This window comes from Prionailurus bengalensis, chromosome B1, assembly GCF_016509475.1.
Source record: "Prionailurus bengalensis isolate Pbe53 chromosome B1, Fcat_Pben_1.1_paternal_pri, whole genome shotgun sequence".
Classification (NCBI taxonomy): domain Eukaryota; kingdom Metazoa; phylum Chordata; class Mammalia; order Carnivora; family Felidae; genus Prionailurus; species Prionailurus bengalensis.
Window position 1 is genome coordinate 201235078 of NC_057344.1, and position 16826 is coordinate 201251903.

Here is a 16826-nt window from a genome sequence, read left to right on the forward strand (position 1 = left end):
TTTTAAACCACAGAATTTGTGGGAATGTGTGACAGCCCCAATAGGAAGCGAATAGACATTAATTTTATTAAAGAACAACTAAAATGTGTCCAACAAAGGGGGAATTTCCAAGCGTGACAGGCACCTGCGTGTCCTTTCTCTCCCTGGCCTTCCTGCACACTAGAGGTTCTAAAACTAATGTGTTCAATATCCGGGTATCTAGCAGTGGCCAAGTCAGATAGTCTTGGCCTCAAAGTGTGGTCCCTGCAAAGAGCTTCCCTTTCCCAATACCTAATACAAAAGCCAAGTGTTGCTTGGAGAAATCGCCTTCTTCAGGACTCCCCGTTCTTCCTGCCCAGAGCGTGTGCAGCAGGCCTGGGGTGGCCCAGCCTTCCTTTGACTCAGAGAATGGAGGCTGCTCAGGAAGGTAGGGACAGAGAGTGTGCGTCACTGTCCCAGCCTCGGACTGCCCCCCACCCCGTGCTTGTTATAAGAAACAACCCCCTCCCACCATCTCTTTACGATGGGTCTCCCAAGTCCAAGTACACCCATCATTACCAAAGAGCATTGGGCTGATGAAAGGAACGCAGGTTTTCCAAAGCAGCTGACTGGAGCTGTCCAAAGTACCAAGTAAGCAAGCGGAAGCATCATGCAAACACATGGCCACTCAGAGCCGCAGGGCAGCACAAGACCTAGTTTCCTGTTGGACTTCCTTCTGGTTTATCTCAGTCCTCTGTCAGCTGCATCATGCTTTCCTTTCATTGGTTACTGTCTCCTGCCGTTGGCTCTAAGCTCCGGAAGGACAGCACCGCTGCTTTTCACTTTTACACTCCCTCATGGAGAGCCCAGGGGCTGGGACACAGCAAGGGCTCAGGAAGAGTTTGCTGCATTACCAACAACAACAGTGCGGCCTTGGAAATTATCACAGGCTCACCTTAGCTGAATCTGTGGATTCATAGCGATTCTGGGCCCAGGTCTCTTCATTTACAGTCTCTGGGGAGGGACGGGGACAAGATCGCCAGGTGGGTCTAACGTGCCCCTGATGAAGGCTCCCTAAATGCAGACGGGCTCCTAACCTTGGAAGCTGGATGCCTGGGTTTGAGTCAGCGCAACCCGTTAATGGGCTGGGTGACCTTGGCCGGTTAGCTGACTCCTCACGGCTCTGGGATTTTGCACAACTTGCTAAATGTCTCAGAATCTCTGCTTCGGTGTGAAAAATTGGGATCAAATACCCAATAGGGCTGCTGTGAGATAATGCAAGATAAGACCTTTCACACAGCGTCCGTTTCATTACTTAATGATATTGACATGGAAAAAAGATCCAGAATTTCATTTCCGATAAATTATTACATCCACATCCACGATGCATCAGAAACTGTCTAGTTATGAGTCTTAAGTTATTTGAAGCAAATCACACAGAGCGCATAGCATCTGGTTATTAATTCCTATTTATTTGCTCTGGGAGTATTCGCGTGCATGTGAATTTTCCTTGGCTTGTGTAGCAGTGTTTCAGGAGTTTTGCATGCAAGAAGCAAGCAGGATAGTTACTGACCTCATCAGCTGATTGGATAAGTATGACCCAAGACCGTTTTCTCCATGTGTATGTGTCACAGTTAACTGACTGATTGGTCGTTTAATTGCAGTCAATTTCCACAAGATACCTAGAGGTCCGTGTGCACTTTCGCTTGCTATATTTCCTCCTTGACGATCAAAGTGACAGATGAGCTTTCTGTGATTCAGGTGAATATTTAGTGGTAAGAAGAAAAGGACCAACAAACTATTCGTGGAAAATGAAACGCACACCCAGGCTGTGAAGTCGTCTTCTACCCAAAGGGCTTTGGTGATTTTGTGCCTTAGGACTCCAGGAAGTTGTTAAACAGTATGGAATCTGTCAATTACCCAATTGGAACAGGTTGTAGCATAGTGGTTCTCAAAAAGTAATGTGTTCTAATGTCGGTTTCTGGGCTTCTCCCCAGTCCGCTGGGTTAGGTCCCCCCCAGAGGAACCCCCATCCTAATTCCCAACAGCTGTGATCATGTGACTTCACATGGCAAGAGGGACTTGGCAAAAATGATTAAGTTTTGGATCTTGAGATAGGGCAATTGTGGACTATCCAGGGTCCTTACAAGGAGTGGCGGTTGGGGGGGGGGGGGTGGTGCAGGAGAGTCAGAGTGATGTGGTTGGTTAGAGAAAGTCTCAGCCAGCCATCGCCGGATTGAGGATTGAAGAAGCAGCTACTTGCCAAGGAATGCAGGTGGCCTCCAGCAGCTGGAAAGGGCAGGGAAATGGATGTTGCCCTGGAGCTTCCAGAAGGTGTGGAAGCCTGCTGACACCTTGATTTTAGCCCCTTGAGCCCCATTTTGGACTTCTGGCCTCCAGAAGTATAAGATCATGAGTTTGTGTTGCTTCAAGCTACGAAGTTTGCAGGGCAAACAACAGAAGTAGGAGAATAATAGGCCACCACGGAGTTCGCACCTTTGACAAGGAATGTGGCAGTCGCGCGCCCCGTAGCACTTACCGCTGTGAGGGACACCGCGTTGCAGTCGGTCCAGCAGGCTTTGAGTCCTGGTGCCACCTCCCACTCTGCCCGCACCCTCTCCACCCCACCCCTGGCGGGTTTCCATCACCTGGCCACCACACCTGCCCCCGCCTGTGCTGAGCCCCCGGCCTGTCCTGCCGCGCTCAGCCACGGCACCTGGGCTCCGTCCGCGCTGTCTCCCGCTTTCCATATCGAGAGCTCCTGTTCTCTGGAGTTGGGCCCTCCCCTCCTCCTTGAAACCGCTGCTTGGCTCTCTCGCTTCTGCCGCCTCAGCGGTGGAGTCCGGACACGGAGTCCCCTGCCTGGGGTCTGCAATCAAGGCTGTGGCTGAGTCTCCTCCAGGGGCTCGGCTGGGAGGGGATCGCATCCAAGCTCACTTACACAGTCCTCGGCAGGATTCTGTTCCTCGTGGTGGTGGGGCTGAGGTCGGCAACTCGCTCATTTGTGTCTCCGGCTCGCAATGTGTCCCAGCCCAGCTGTCTGCCTGAGATCTCTGTGTGTGTGATTCGTAGGCATGTGCAATGTCGCATGCCCAAAACAGAACTGCCCCCCGTCTTCCTGCCAACCCTCTCCATCCACACTCTTCTCTGTCCTTCCTCTATCCTTCCAGTCAACCGGACCAAGACCCTTGGGGTTGCCTCGACTCACCCTTCTTTTTTTTTTTTAATTTTTTTTTTAACATTTATTTATTTTTGAGACAGAGAGAGACAGAGCATGAATGGGGGAGGGGCAGAGAGAGAGGGAGACACAGAATCCGAAGCAGGCTCCAGGCTCCGAGCTGTCAGCACAGAGCCCGATGCGGGGCTCCAACCCATGAACCGTGAGATCATGACCTGAGCCGAAGTCGGACGCTTAACCCACCGAGCCAACCAGGGACCCCAGATTGCCCTCCTTCTAGGAAGCACTTACAGAGATGCCCCATCACTGCATGACCCCTTTCAACAGCACCCAATCCAGAACAAGGCTCCACTACCTTGAACCCTCCAAAGCCTAAATCCTACAGTCAGGCCTAACACCCTCTACATGAGATGTCTCCCGTGTCCCCGTGGTGCACCTTCTCCCTCCCTGCACTGAGCCATAACCCAGCTCGTTAACCACAGCTGTGCTCCTGGAGACTGCTCAGTCAGTCCCATTAAAAGGCAAATAGAAGGGGAGGGGGTGAACAGTGCAAAGAAATTCATGGCAACCAGAAACCACAAGATGGTAGAAATAAGTCCAAGTATACCATCAGTCACAATGAATAGTAAACAAATTCATGTAAGTTGCAGAGGAACCTTCCCCATGCTACATGACATTATGAGATTCACCTACAGCATCATGACACCAAAAGTTATATACCAGGCAAATACCAACCAAGAGAAAGTTGACAAACTCTACATTAGGCAGAAAGCATTCTTGAGGGATAAAGAGGGTCATTATATAACGTAAAAGAAACAATCCCTCAGGAAGATGCATTAGGCAAAATTTGGCTGAATTAAAAGGAAAAATGAACAGATGGAAATCATGATGGAATATTCTAACACCTCATCTCACAGAACATGATAGACTGATCAGATGACAAATCAGGCCATAAAAGTAAGATCTAAACAACACAATCGATGACCTGTGTGGCTCCTACGTAGGTTTTTGTGGATGATATGACTGTCTCCATTGAAGTTTTTTTAAATGTGTATTTGAGAGAGAGGGAGGGAGAGAAAGGGGCAGAGGGAGAGGGGGACAGAGGATTCGAAGTGGGCTCTGTGCTAACAGCAGAGAGCCCAATGCAGGGCTCAAACTCACAAACTGTGAGATTATGACCTGAGCTGAAGTTTGATGCCGAACTGACTGAGCCACTCAGGCACCCCGTGACTGTCTCCACTGAGAAGCCCAAAGAATCTGCAAACAATTACAACTATTCAGATTTCTCAGTAAACTTACGAGATACAAAACCAGCATCCCAAACCAGTACGTTTCCCATATACCAGCAGCACCCAATGATAACATAAATAAGGATCCCCTTCCAAATAAAAGCCGTAGGGTCCCTAAAAATATATCTGACCAATGTGTATAAAAGCTTAAGGGAGAAGTTTATAAAATGTCATTGGAGGCTTAAAGTAAGACCGAGAAGAAATGCCGTGTTCTTGAATGGGAAAACTCGATCTTGGGAAGACGGTCATCCGCTCCAAATTAATCTATAAATTCAGTTCAGCTACAAGAAAATCCAAAAAGCTTTTTTCCCCAAACTTGATAAACTGATGCTAAAATTCATAGGAGAGGAAAAACAACCAGGAATAGTTAAGACAGTTTTGTGTAAGAATATGGGAGGACTTGCCTGGCTATGAAGTCTTGCTGTAAGCAACAGCGATTAAAGCAGTGTGGTATTGATGCGGAAATAAAGACAGACTCATAACAAAACAGAGAGCCTAGAATGACATTTGTGTGTGTATGGAGGTGGCACAGACCACTCATAAAAAGACAAATTAGGTAATAAATGGTGCTGGCACAATTAGTATCCATGTATGCAGAAAAAAAAAATTGGATCCCTTCTTCAAACCGCAGAAAATGAATGTTAAATTAGCTTTAAGATTTAAATGCAAATAAGAAACTTTAAAAATCTCTAGAAGGAACGGTGAGGGGAATTTTTAATGAAATCGGGGGAGAAAAGGATCTTTGAGACAAGAAACAAAAGGCATGTTCCAACAAAGCAGTGATGGGTGAAGTGGCCGTGAGTTGACCCCTGTTCCTCTGTGCTGGGCCTAGGTGTGGATGGAGGAGTGGACCCTGTCCACCGTGCTGCAGACGCACCTGCGAGATGGCCATGAGAGCATCGTCCACCAAGTCTTGGGCCGATTTGGTGGCCTCAGTGAAGAGTGAGTACAGCTTTCTGCAGGGTGGGGGCCTGTGTGACCCATGCTAGCTTCAGTGTTCTCATCTGCAAAGTGGACAAGTTAACCGTCCCCTGCCATTCTTACCGTGCGGTTTGGACACCAGCCAAACTGTAAATGTAAACGTGGAAGAGAGTGACAGGGTGCCACGGATAAAGGCGTGGAGTCAGAAATGTTCTGGGCAAATGACTTACCGTTTCTTGCCCTCCATTTCCTCACCTATAAAATGGGCTAATCACACCTACTTTGTAGAGCTGTCTTTGATAGGAACATTTTAAACACTTTCTTTGGAGGTATAATTCACATACATTATTTTAAGTGTACAATTCAGTGATTTTTGGTAAATTGACAAGAGTTCTGCACCTATGACCATGATCAAAATTTAGAACGTTTCCATCACTTAAAACAAAAAAAAAAAACCTCTTTGTGCCCACTTTCCATCACTCTCAATTTATTAATAAATGTATATCCTAGTCTGTTTTTTTCTGTAGCTATTAGTATAATACCATATTTTCATCTTACTCTAAAATATTTATTTTTCCTTGTTTTCTATGAGAATAATTATTCTGATAAAACTATTTTTTCTAGTTGCCAGCCTTTTCCAGGAAACTAGTTTGTGTATACATCCAGAAGTAGGGGGATAACTATCTTATTGGATAATACAGGGGAAGGAGATGACAACACACAGGAAAATTCTGTGACCCTGCTAAGATAATAGGGAGCAACTGCAAGATTTGCCTAGCCTGAAAACCTGTGTCTTTTAAGTATACTAATATTTGGTCCATTTATATTTAATGTAAATCTTAATGCTGATATATTTGGATTTTTAATCTGTCACCTTACTATTTATTTTGTTTGTTCTCCCTGTGTCTCTCCTGCGTCTCTCCTTTCTTGCCTTCCTTTGGATTAGGTGTTATTATTATTATCATTGTTACTATTAATCATTTTAACTTATCTCTCTTTTGGCATGTTAGTTATGTATTCTTTTACTGTGCTTTTAATGGTTAAACATTTTTAAACTTTTGCTGTGCCAAAATCTAATGTACATTAATATATTCCTTCTTCTGGGCAGTGTGACACCTTAGAACACCTTAATTCCATTTATTCCTCCCTCGTAGATTATGCTTTTCTTAGTGGGTATTTTACTTCTCTCTCTATTTTCAAGCCTGTGAGATATTGTAATTATTGTTTTATGCAGTCAGTATTTCTTTTTTTTTTTTTAATGATTTATTTATTTTTGAGACAGAGAGAGACAGAGCATGAGCAGGGGAGGGGCAGAGAGAGAGGGAGACCCAGAATCCGAAGCAGGCTCCAGGCTCCGAGCTATCAGCACAGAGCCTGACGTGGGGCTCGAACTCACAAACTGCGAGATCATGGCCTGAGCCAAACTTGGTCACCCAACCAACTGAGCCACCCAGGCACCCCAACAGTCAGTATTTCTTTAGATTTGCTCACATATTTACCATTTCAGTTGCTCTTGATTGTTTCCTGTGTCTTTATTTCAGATCTGCTGGTGACAAATTCTCTTAGGTTTTGTTTGTCTGAAAAGGTCTATCTCATCTTCATTTTTGAGGAATGTTTTCAGTGGGTATAGCATCCTAATTTGGTTTTTCTTTTTCTAAATACTTTTAAAGATAATCTTTTGTCTTCTGATTTCAATAATTTCTGGCTGCTTTTAAGATTTCCTTTTGTTCTTTGGTTTTCATTGGTGTATTATGATACATCTAACCATGCATGTGGTTTTCTGGGCATTTCTGGTTTGTGTAATAAATCTATAGTGCTTCTGAAGCCTTCTCTGATTTGCAGTCTTTCATCAGTTTTTGAACATTCTCAGCCATTATATCTTTAAATGTTCCTTTTGCCTGTTCTTTCCCTACTTTTCTGGGGCTCCGCTTCTACATTTTATTGGAACTTTTTGCCTTATCTCACATACATCTTACAGAGTGTCCTTTATTTTTCATTCTTTTGTTCTCTGTGGTTCAGTTCTAGACACATAGTTTGAGCTACCATCCCATCCACGGTCTCTTGAACAATGTCTTATCTGCTGTTAAGTCCATCTACTGTTTTTCAGTTCCAGAATTTCCATTTGATTCTTTTCACAGCTTTCAGTTGTTTCTTGAAACTCTTCACTTATTTAATTTATTACACATATTCATCGTAATTGTTGTGAAGGTTTTGTCTGATTAGCCCAACAGCCACTGTCTTTCGGGTATGTTTCTATTGTCTGTTTTTTCTCTTTATTTTTGGACAGTTCGTATCTGTTTGCAAGTCTGATTATTTTCATCGGATGCTAGACGCTGTTGCTCAGAATTTTACATTTTGACAATTTAAGACAATTTTGATAACTTAAGAGATAATTTAAGGTTTTGAATGATGGGATCTTCCTCCAGAGAGGATTTATCTTACTTCTAGCAGGGATTTCCCATAGTGGCAGGTCTGCTACCCCAGTTTTGAACTTAGCGGATTCAAAATTAAGCCTCCGTGAGGGATGATTCCTTACTCTTAGGACAAGAGCCCCCAGCTGAAAAGCCTGGAGTGTTTGCCTGGTCTCTCCTCCTTGGTAGGCTGACTGCCCCCACTCTGTTCAGCTTTTCAGGCTGTCAGAAAATACCAAACGGTGGGCCTGTCTGGTAAACCATCATTTTTCACGTGAGTCATTGAGATGGGAACTCAGAAACAGCCCACAATTTCAGTTTGGGATGTGTTGGTTTGGAAAGTTAATGTAAGAAATTCATGTGGATGTGTACTGAAGAAAGCTGCATAAATGCATCAGAAACTTGGGGCAGGATGTGATAAAGTTGAAAACACGAATCAAAGAACAAATGACTGAATATAGGTGAGAATACCCATGTCAAATGGAGAATAGGCAACATGAGATCAGATAATTCCAACCTCCCTCCTTCTGGAGGGGCTCCCTGTGGAGCATGATTACTTGAGGCATTTCTTGGTAGTTCAATGTATTAGGGTCGTCCAGAGACACAGAACCAACCAGAGAAATATATGTAGACCGAGAGGTCCCAAGATCTGCAGTTGGCAAGCTGCAGACCCAGGAGAGACCATGGTATATTTTCACTCCTGAGTCTGAAGGCTTGACACCCCAGAAGAGCTGGTATCTCAGTTCAATTCCAAAGGCAGGAAAAACAAAAAAACAAACAAACCCATGTTCTAGGCCAATGCAACCCATAGAAGGGTCAGCCTTTTCTGATCTTCAGGATTTCCACTGATTGGATGAGGCCCACTAGAAAGGGTGGTCTGCTTTACACAGCCCACTGATCCAAATGTTCATCTTATCCAGAAACACCCAGAATAATGTTTGGTTAGATGTCCAGGCGCCTTGTGAACATTCCAGCTGGCAAAGTTAACCGTCACCCTCAGTGAAGCCAACAGCACTGACTCCCAGCCCCCTGCCTGCTTTCCTCAAAGGTCCACGTGGTACATCCTACAGGGACACGACCTGCTGCTGTGCTCAGCCCTGCGGAGGCTGGCACTCCGGGGTAGCGCCATCACCACCTTGACCCACATGAGACTTGCCGGGAAGAAGAGTCTTCTCCAGGAACTGCGTGAGCAGCACGCCCTTGAGCAGGGCTCCTCCCAGTGTCTGGACGAGCATCAGTGGCAGCTGCTCAGAGCCTTGGTAAGATCGGCATGTCGGGCCCTACCCATCCCAGCCAGGCCGTGCCGGGTCCGGGTTCGGCCGTGTTTGCCAGAGCCCAAATCCCGCCACGCCTATTATCGCGGGGGGGGAGGGGGATGATGGCAGCCTCCCGTGGGGGTGCCCCGTGTGCCCAAGGGCTTTAGTGCATGCGATATCGAGAATTGGGCTGAACATGCAGATGGAATCACAAAACAGATACGTACGGTCGCCATCAGGGTGCTGGGAGAAAGGGGCTTCTCTGTTTCAACAAATGGGAAGAAAGGATTTGGAAATTGCCGGGCTGGGATCTCAACCCAAGCAGGCTGACTGCAGGGCTCATGGAGTCACCAAGCTATTGGAGCAGCTGGCGTTTTGACCATTAGTGGGGGACGAGCTCACAGTGACTTTCACCCTCCCCAGGAGCGTGCAGCGGGAAGCAGGCAGGACTGGCCCTCCTCCTTCTGACTCCCCTCCCCTCCTTCTCTAATTCCCATTCCCATAACGAAGGGCAGTCCCAGGACCCTGCCCTGGCTTCCATGATGTCCCGGACTGTGCTCAGACTCAGGTCTAGCTTCAGAACGTAGGTCTGCTGTGTGACTTTTACAAAGTTACTTAGTGTCTCTGAGCCTCTGTGTCCCCGTCACTCCTAGCGTTCAGGCCTCACAGTATTTTGGAAGAATGAGGAAGTTCTTGTACGTGTGAGGGGCCACAAGGGGCACTGGGCACACCGTTGGTGCTCAATAAATGCTTGGGGGATTCTTGAACAGACACCCCGGCTCACCCATCGTTGGCTTTGCGGGCCCAGAGGTCCCCACTTTCTGCCCCTTCTCAGTCCCTCCCCCACCCCTCCTGGGGCCCTGGGCTGGGCCAGCCCACATCCCAGTCCTGGCCCTGGCCGCGGCTTCTGTGCAGCATGGGCCCCTCCCTCTCCGTCCCTTCCAGGAGGCGCGAGTCGTGGAGGAGGCCAGCAGGCTGGAGGACGAGGCGCAGCAGATGTGGCTGCAGCTCCAGCAGCAGCTCCTGGCCGAGGCCCAGGAGGTGGGGCGGCTCCTGCAGGAGCACACGGAGAGAGCCATCGGGCAGGCCCTGCTGGCCCACGCGCGGAATGCGGCCACCAAGAGCCGGGCCAAGGACTGGGACGACTTCAAGGTGCGAGCCAACCCCCGGCCCCGGGGCCCCGGGAGGCAAGAGGGACTGGGGTGGGCTGGGCAGCCAGGGGGAAGGGTGTGGACGGGGCAGCAGCCTGGGACACCGGCCCCGCGGTGCCCTGTCCAGCAGCCTCGGGCCTGGCAGAAATCACCTGGCTTCTCCGAGCCCCCTCTTCCTCCTCCACGAGCGGGAATCGCCTCCCCCACAGGACGGCGGGGTTTCCCGCCTATAACGTTATTCTGAGCACTGGCCCGGCCCTTCCAGTAGCTCTGAGAGGGACGTGGGCTCAGCCAGAGCTGCCCGGCCGGTCAGTGGCGGACACAGGATCCGGAGACAGCCTCTGCCAGAGAGAGACAGGCGTGAGCCTCTCCTGCCTCTGGCTGCCTCGGTGGACACGAGGCCTTGCAGAGTTGACCCTGACAGCTGAGTGCAGCTAAAACCAGCTTGGCGTGGGTGGGCGGGGGCGGGGGTCCTGCTTGAACCGACCCCAACCACGAGCCCTAGGGAGACAGATGACAGCAGTGTGCTCATAAGTCTACCTGAGTGCCTCGCCGGCCGCGTCTCAGCAGGCTCTGCCCACAACCTTGCCCAGAAAGGATCCTTTCCTTCCCTTTGTTCAGATGGGAAAACTGAGGTTTATCACGGGCAAAGGACATGGTTAAAGACTCCCAGGCTTAGGAAGTGGCCGAGTGGGACTGGACCCCAGTCTTCCCCGCACAGCGTGGACACATTCTGCCTCCCCCGGGCCGCCTCCCGGGCTCAGACCATAAGGAAAGGCAAGAAACCTCCGCTTGCTACAGACACCGTACTTACATGCACAGCAAAGAGAGGGGACCCACGTTGCTGAGACACCCCCCCTCGTTCCAGATAGCTCATGTCTGCTGCCCGCCATCCAGACATCAGGGCCGGGCCCGGTTTGTGGTGTTGGGAAGGGTCACCTCCTTTCCGTAAAAGTCTACAGCTCCTCCCCCATAGATGCTCGCGGCATGAAATCGCAGTGAAACGTGAACGTGGCGTCCCTTCCCAAAGGGAGCCTGAGTCAGGATAGGGGAGGAGTGCTCCCCACACACACCGCTACGAGAAAGAACAGGTGTTCAGTTTCTGGAAGAATGTCCCAGTCGCGGGGCTTCTTGGTGCCAAGCCCCGTGGCAGGTGCTGGGCTGGCGATCCAGGCAGGCAAGCGCTCTCCGTGGGACTTGCATCGGCCGGACACAGAGGGGAGTGAACAGCGCCCCCCTGTGGCAGGAAGACATTAGGACAGAGGCCTGATGGTGCCCGTGGCTAGGCTGACTTGGGAGGGAGGTGGAGAAGAGGGGCTTCCTGTCTCCGGGCTCCGGCTCCGTGAGCTAAATGAAAGCGAAGGAAGGGCGCAGCCATCGGAGGCAGTTCCTGCAGAAAGTTCGAGGCCAGGTCCGGGGGCCTTGGAGGCATGGAGTCGGAACCCCTCCATGAGGGTGCTGAGGTCAGCAGAGGGGAGGGGAAGAGGGCACCGGCTCTGTGAGCGATGAGTGGGGTCGTGGGAGCTCCAGGCGGTTCAGACCGGCTCCGCCACCCGCTCCGCCTCTGCCACCTGCTCCGCCTCCCCCGCCTCCACGCACCCCTGCACGACTCCCACGGCGCCATGACATAGCACAGCTCCAGGAACGTAACGTAACCAACCGCGCAGCAGTAACTGCTCAGCAGTAAGTGGGTATTTTTTCTTGCCCAAAGCCTGGAACCATCTGATAGATGTTTGTTGAGACGGGGCCTCTGGCGTCTGACTTCTCTGACCTTTTGCCCATCATCTTAGGAAGTGAAGGGCGGTGACTTTGCCAGGGCACGGCCAGCACGTGCCTGATGGTGGGGCATCTCAGCCTCCGCTTTGGGTCTGAAGGTGTATCGCTTAAGATTGCCTGTTTCTGCAGGTAACAAAAAGACATACTCAAATGGCAAATAAATAGACGTTGTTCAGCCCACTTAACAAGAAATGTGCACGTAGGTGGTTCCAGGCTGGCACAGAGGCTGCGAGCAAGGACCGGGCTCTTTCTTCCTGATCCACCATTCTTGACGTTAGTTCGCTCCCTCGTAGTCTCAAAATGGCCACTGCCTTTCCAGACGTCAGATCTGCATTCCAGGCAGAAAAAAGAAGACAGCAAAATCTTTCACCCATATCCTAAGCTTTGCCTTAATGTTTGTAAAGGGAAGGTCTCCCAACAGATTTTTTTTAATGTTTTTATTTTATTTTGGAGAGAGAGAGAGAGAGTGAGTGGGGGAGGGGCTGAGAGAGAGGGAGACACACACAGGATCCGAAGCAGGCTCCAGGCTCCGAGCTGTCAGCACAGACCCCTACTGGGGCTGGAACCCATGAACCGTGAGATCACGACCTGAGCCGAAGTCGGACGCTCAGCCAACCGAGCCACCCAGGTGCTCCCCCCCGACAGATTTTCCCTAACACTGGGTCTCGCTGGCCAGAACCGGTCATACGGCCGTCCCCAGAGCACCCCTGACCAAGGACATAAGATCACCGGGACAGGCGTAAGCCACCCACCCACCCATGCTCTACCTGCTGCCCCACCAGTCAAGGTCGGGCGTGGTAGAAGCTAAGAACCAGGACGTGGGTGGGGGACCGCGTGTGACTTTGCTGCATCTTCCCCCTCCTGCCACAGAGAGTGCTGACGGAGGCGGCCGTGGAGAGCGTCTACGTGACCAGTGCCGGCGTCGGCCGGCTCGTGCGGGCATATTACCAGCACATCGGGAGGGTCATGCAGGACCACGAGGAGAAAAGGCTGCAACTCCTGAAGACACTGCAGGGTAACGGCCCCCTCCTCAGGGAAGCCCCACACACAGCAGGCCAGACGTGCTCCTGCTTTGGGACGCAATGGCACGTCAGACCTTCCGAACGTTACTGGGGCGGTTTGGTTGATTGATTGATTGCCTGCTCCCTCCCCCTAAAATAGGCTTTTAAAAAGCCACCTAGAGGACCATACGGTATACGAGGATTTTTGAAAAGTAGATGAATCAGGGGGCGCCTGGGGGGCTCAGTCGGTTAAGCGTCCAGCTTTGACTCGGGTCATAATCTCACGGTTCATGGGTTCGAGCCCCGCGTTGGGCTCTGTGCTGACAGCTCAGAGCCTGGAGCCTGCTTCGGATTCTGTCTGTCTGTCTGTCTCTCTCTCTCTCTCTGCCCCTCCCCTGCTTGTGCTCTGTCTCTCAAAAATAAATAAAAAACGTTAAAAAAAATTTTTTTTTTTAAAAGTAGATGAATCAGGACAAGGATAGGACAGTGAGATGGGGTTCAGGTGAGGTCATGATCTGGGACATAGGCCATCAGATCCCTACCTAATGGTGACACGGTTTTGACTCTGGGCTTCCTAGTGGCCAAAGGGATGGGAACTTCATCAGTTACAGCTGTGCAGTGACAGCGAGTGAGAACAGATCAGTGGCCCTGATGTTCCTAAGACCCAGAGAGTTTCCCCCATGTGCCCTCACAAGAAGCCATCTGGGTGACAGAATGGACAACATCCACAAAGCCAGCAACAATACGTGTATAATAATAGACAAAAGCCAGTTTCCTCGAGGCCTCTGCTTGTAACGTCCCTCCTTGCATCCGGGACTTCAGAACAGCATAGAACCCCACGTTCTCAGATGGGTTTTGCCTGGATTGCCCAGAGCTGGAACCGATTCCTCGACCAACGATGGGCAGCAGGTCCTGGGCGCAGTCTTCTGGGAATATCAGTCCCCTCAGTAAGCACAGCAGGTGCCTTTTCTTCCCCTGTCCTGGGGACTTTGAATCCCAGACTCAAAGTAAAATCTGGACACCTGCCTGGAAATCTGCCCAATGACTCCAGATGGTCTCGGTCGGCAGGAGACAGACAGATGGTCACCACAGGGCGTTCGGGAGCCGGGGCCTTCCCTTCCCTCTCTAGGCCTCGGTTTCCCCATCTGTGAGGCTAGGGTTGGGCTCACCCTCCACACATCCTCTCAGCTCAGATTTCCTGTTTCCCTGACACCCCGGCTCTCATGCGAGGATTTCCCAGGAAATACATTGAAATGATGCAACTTAGCTGACCACATAAGCTCCTTCTGCTTCGTTCAGTGCTCTTTTTGGTTTTTTAAAAGAGTCCTAGAATGCCATGTCCCCAGAGATCACCCAGGTTAGAGACCATCCAGGTTAAACCTGTGTGTTCTAGAAAGCTCCGGCCCAACCAGACTTCCCGGCTGCCCGGAAAGCACCCACATGGGAGGGGCTGGCTGCACACCCACAGCACCGCCTGTCGAACGCTTTGTTTCTTCTGCTCTGAATTTTTACCCGTGACGGCCTCTCTGCAGTGGAACCTTTCTTCTTCTCCACCCTTGCTCCTGGCACTCTCAAGAAAGTGGGGTCTGAGCAGTTGCAGGGAGAGCAGGGGTCACCTTCCTCCGGGGGCGCAGGGTCCTTGACGGAAGCCTCGCTTTCTCACGCACGCGGAGCCTTTCCCAGGGGGCAGTGCAGGTGCTGCGTAAGTGGCCCACGATTTGAGAGCGCGTCTCCTGCCGATCTCTGTGCCCGGCCCCACCCCAGACCTGGCTCAGAGGCCAGCCCCGAGCATGCCCCTTGACCTTGTGTGCTAAATGGTCTAGGTGAGAGAACGGAGAATTACAAGCTGCAGACAAAGCAGGGATTCGGAGACCCTTCGCCAGGGAGCAAGGCGGTGAATGGATCTGGCGAAGCCTGCACGGCCGTCCACCAGAGGTGAGCTCGCCCCCTCTGGCCTGTGCACCCTCCTCTCCTCCCACGCGTCTGCTCCGCGCACTCCGCGTCCGATGGTGCGTGCACGTGGCTGCCAGAGTGGAGGCCCCCGTGCCTCGGTCGGGCTCCCTGCTCGACACGCGGCCCCCAGGACGGGGCCTGGCACACGGGAACGAGCGAGTCCGGGTGGGGTGGGATCCCCCCGTGCACGGGGGCTGGGAGCAGGCTGCTCACCCTGGAAGTGACCCCAGAAAGCACCGTGAGGGAGCAGGGAGGTGAGGCCCCCAGCTGGTTCCCGCTGCTGGCATGACAACAGCCAGCTATGTGGCCCACGCTTCTGCGGACCTGAGGTCCCTGCGGCGGGTGCTGGTTTTGTGGGTCTCCCACGGCCCAGCTCGGGGTGTCGGCCCGGTGGGCTCTTGATGAAGCTCTGGGGAGAATCTTCCCAGGTTTGCCCAGGTCGCCGGCACAATGCGGGTCTCTGTAGAACTGAGGTCCCCTTGCTTTGTGGCTGTCAGCTGGGGACCACCCGGACTCTAGAGGCCTCTCTTTGGTCCTCACTCGTGGTCCCTGCGTCTCGATGCTTGAAGTCCTCTGCCTTCCTCTTCCGCCTCATCTCTCTGACTCCATTTGGAGAAACTTCTCTGCTTGTAAGCGTTGTGGTGATTGAGACCCACTGGATAGTCCAGGAGAATCTCCAGATCCTAAAGTTCATAACCCTAACCCAGCCTGCAGAGACCCGGCTACCACGTACTGTAATGTCTTCACGGGTCCAGGGATTAGGGCAAGGCCACCTGTGGGGGCACTGTGTGGCCTACCGCAATGAAGAAGAAGCAAACCAACCCTGTGGCCGTGCAGCCTGCCCACGGCAACTGAGGCCCAATCCCGCTCTGGACCTTCTGGGAGATGGTATAAAATTCAACTTCCAATTATGTCACCAAGGGGTGCAAAAGATAGGGGATTTGTCTGCCAAGCCCTGTTCCGCACGGGTTGAGGGTCTGCCCTGGGGGCGTTATGTCACCAGCACTTCCAGCCCCTGAGCTGGCCAGACACACCCCCGTGGCCAGAGAAGGCACTGAGACACAGACACAGACACAAGTGTTTGGGGGAAGAAGCCACTGGCCTGTGTGGAAACCGTCCACCCAAGTGTGGACAGCCGCCCGGCACGCCCCTGTAAGCACCGACTCTTGGCTGGGCCCCGAGCTAGCCACTGGGGACAGTGCCTGTCACCCCAGAGCTCACAGCCTGGAGGGAGAGACGGACAGGGGAACGGCAATAAATCTGTGCGGGTGCTCTCTTGGGGGAGGGGAGGGGCGCTGAAGGACAACAGGTGACGGTCCCTTGTCTAGGCAGAGGCGTCCCGGCGGCTGGAAGCAGCAGACAGCCACGGCCCTGCAGGATGGAGGCGTGGGCTCTGTGCGCGGCCTCCGAGTAGATTCCAGCCCCTCATCGGACGGCTGGAAACAAGAACCACAGGGTCCCCTGGGTCGGACTGAGTCCCGCACACACTGTCCATAAATCCTCCGACGGCCGTTCGCAGTGGTCAGGAAACGTCCTGCCATCCCGCGCCTAGGTGCCACCTGGCCCTGACGGTCGGCTGTCCACCTGACTCGGGCCCGGCAGCTCTCAGACGTGGGGGGGGCATCATCTCACTTGGTTCTCCTCCCGAACGTGCAGATGCCAGGCCCCACACCTGGACACTCAGGCTCGGGGGCTGTGCGGGGGGACCCAGGAATCTGAGCCGTTACCCCACTCCTCCTCTCCAGGGATTCTGATGGATGGAGCCCAAGGGCTTCACCTGGACCCCAGTGACCCAAGAGGAGGGGCCTCAGCCGCCCCCAGTCCGACCTCCCTGCCAGGTTTATGGGAGATGGAAGCAAAGCCCCGTGGGGGTGCGGGTGCGTGACCAACTCTCGCTGTGACTTAGAGGCTCATACGTGGCTGTTGGTGCCC

The 16826-nt window shown here is 51.9% G+C and overlaps 1 protein-coding gene across 5 annotated transcripts in view; it reads left to right on the forward strand.

Annotated features, from left to right (window-relative positions):
- Positions 1-16826, forward strand: part of EVC (EvC ciliary complex subunit 1) — a 72714-nt gene that overhangs the window by 48435 nt on the left and 7453 nt on the right. For all 5 annotated transcript variants that reach the window (XM_043572999.1, XM_043573000.1, XM_043573001.1 and 2 more), the window contains 5 exons: positions 5258-5367; positions 8806-9016; positions 9959-10165; positions 12811-12955; positions 14765-14876. In XM_043572999.1, the coding sequence (XP_043428934.1) occupies positions 5258-5367; positions 8806-9016; positions 9959-10165; positions 12811-12955; positions 14765-14876 (785 nt within the window). The remainder of the gene's footprint in view (positions 1-5257; positions 5368-8805; positions 9017-9958; positions 10166-12810; positions 12956-14764; positions 14877-16826) is intronic.